We start from the raw sequence: 2,180 nt of genomic DNA, 5'->3' as shown, positions 1-2,180 counted from the left end.
AGAAGAGTAGAAAGCGTGTAGCGGAGGCACCAGGTTTGCCTATGTCAGGTTCGATGGAATGACACAGGAGGACACGGTTTCTTTTACTTGCTCCTTTTCGGTCAATACCTTGCATTCTCATGCCGGACATGATCAATTAGTTGCGTACACCATTAATTTATTTGCAATCATGCTAATTTTATGACAATATCATATCGGACATGATCAATGACCATGAAGAAGCTACCCAAAATGGACTATGATTTGGGGGATTTAAATTCCCTGACATTTGAAGTTGAGAGGGATTATAGTTGGAGAAGAAAGATGCGCGTCTCAAACGGGATATCGAGAAGGTACGGGGTTTTGGATCAATATAGATCGAGAAGGAAAGGTTGCAACATGCTCGAGAAGCGGAGAATTCAAGGATAATATTGTAAGCCGCAAGCCTCTTGGATGAGCAAGGAAAGCTATGGCTAGCTGGGAAAAAGAAGGAGATTAAACAAACGCAGGAAGCTCGAGGCGGCGAGAGCGGAGATGGAAGTAGGGAAGCCGGCAACGTGGATGGAAGCGGAGCAGGCGGCACAGATGGAGGCAGAGCGTGCGGTGAGGCAGCACAGATGCATGGCGTCCGACCAGTGATCCGTCGGACGATTGATCTGTGTGGAATGTTGAACTATGATTTATTATGTCATCTCCGGAATGTTGAACTATGCTTTATTTTATTTTGTTGCTTTGTTGAACCGTTGAATTGTGATGAATTTATGCTATATGATCCACGCACTTGGATTTGCATGAATTTAAGAGTTTGCATTTCATGTTTTTGGTTGTCAGTCAGAAAATATAAAGGATTGTCCGAATGCATCTACGGAGGGATTGAATTTGTTAAGTGTAGATGATCTTCGATCTTACACATCCATGCATCAAAAGGTCAAAATACAATGCTTTTGAATTTCTGGAGCAAATAAATAAATAAATAAAGGCACGACAAGTAAGTTTCAGTAATAATAAAAAAAGGTATACACCTTTTACAAAGGGCCACTTATTCTTGCAACTTGCCAGACGATTAACTAAAGAAAGGCACCGATATTTAGGACAAAGAAAACGCTCAAATCTCAAAGCATGGCCGAAAGTAAACAGACGAGAAAAATGAAAATAAACGGTATGCGGAGCATCACATTTGAAAGCGAAAGCCCTTGAAAAAATTTGCCTGCTAGTGCATGACGTAGACGTTGTATTCAACGATGGCGTCGCCGGTCTTGTCGAGCCAGTGGGTTCGGGCCTGCGCGTACCCGCTGGCAAAGCGGAAGGCACCGGTGCCGCCGACGACGGGCATCTCGCGGACGTCGGTGAGCGGGCAGTTGCGGCCGAGCACGGCGAGCGTGCTGCCGTTGTAGGGGCCGGAGGTGAGCACGAGGTTCATGGTCTGCAGAAAACCTAACTGCGCCTGGTCAGCCCCCATGTATAGGCCCTGGGCGCGGCCGACGGCCGCCGAGCCGGGCTCCGGGCCTTCGGTCAGCGGGTCGTCCATCACGTTCACCATCCCGAAAAAGGTTGGGGACGACGGGTTCGCCGGACCGATCACCCGCACCGCAGACGGAGACGCGCCGCTCACGGTGTCATGGAAGAAGAAGTGGAGGTGTGTCGGCGCCGCGGGGTCGGCGGACCGGCGATGCCCGTGGGACAAGGTCCTGTGACCGGGCCCGTGCTGCAGCTGGGCTTCGCTCACCGCTGACAGCACCGTGAAGAGAACAAGAAGCATCACGGCTCCCTTGGCCATTTCTTGAGCTAAGAAAGTAATGTATGCTACTCCCCACTTCAGTGTCTGAGTTTGTGCGATCTTCCTAGTGCAGCTCACCAGCTATTTATAGTGGGATGGAGACATGGAGTGAGTGTGAAAGGACCATAAGCGACACGTGGTGGGCTCTATTTGACGATCCAGAAGGCTGCTCTATGAACTGGAGTGGATGGTGGTAGGGCAACATGGACAATGATACTTTGCTTGGCCAATGGTGATAGGCACCTGACCAGGGGAACGCAATGCAGAGGATCAACGGTTAAGATGTTGCTTGTAGATTTTAGATTGTTGGTTTGGAGGAAAGTTATCAGTGGCAGATCACCAGATTTCTGTTGTCGGTGCCTCGGTCGGGAAACTATAGAGGCAGAAATCAACAACATATATGAGTATACAATTGTGCACCCAA

The 2,180-nt window shown here is 48.9% G+C and overlaps 1 protein-coding gene across 1 annotated transcript; it reads right to left on the bottom strand.

Annotated features, from left to right (window-relative positions):
- Positions 1-949: 949 nt before the first annotated feature.
- Positions 950-1,836, bottom strand: LOC123399292 (dirigent protein 22-like). The gene has a single exon (XM_045093709.1). It carries the CDS (start codon positions 1,754-1,756, stop codon positions 1,190-1,192), a length of 567 nt encoding a protein of 188 aa, XP_044949644.1. The 5' UTR covers positions 1,757-1,836; the 3' UTR covers positions 950-1,189.
- Between the last annotated feature and the right edge of the window lie 344 nt (positions 1,837-2,180).

This window comes from Hordeum vulgare, chromosome 5H (assembly GCF_904849725.1).
Source record: "Hordeum vulgare subsp. vulgare chromosome 5H, MorexV3_pseudomolecules_assembly, whole genome shotgun sequence".
NCBI classification, from domain to species: Eukaryota; Viridiplantae; Streptophyta; class Magnoliopsida; order Poales; family Poaceae; genus Hordeum; species Hordeum vulgare.
The sequence above is the reverse complement of the archived record's forward strand: the minus strand, read 5'-3'. Positions and strand labels throughout refer to the sequence as shown.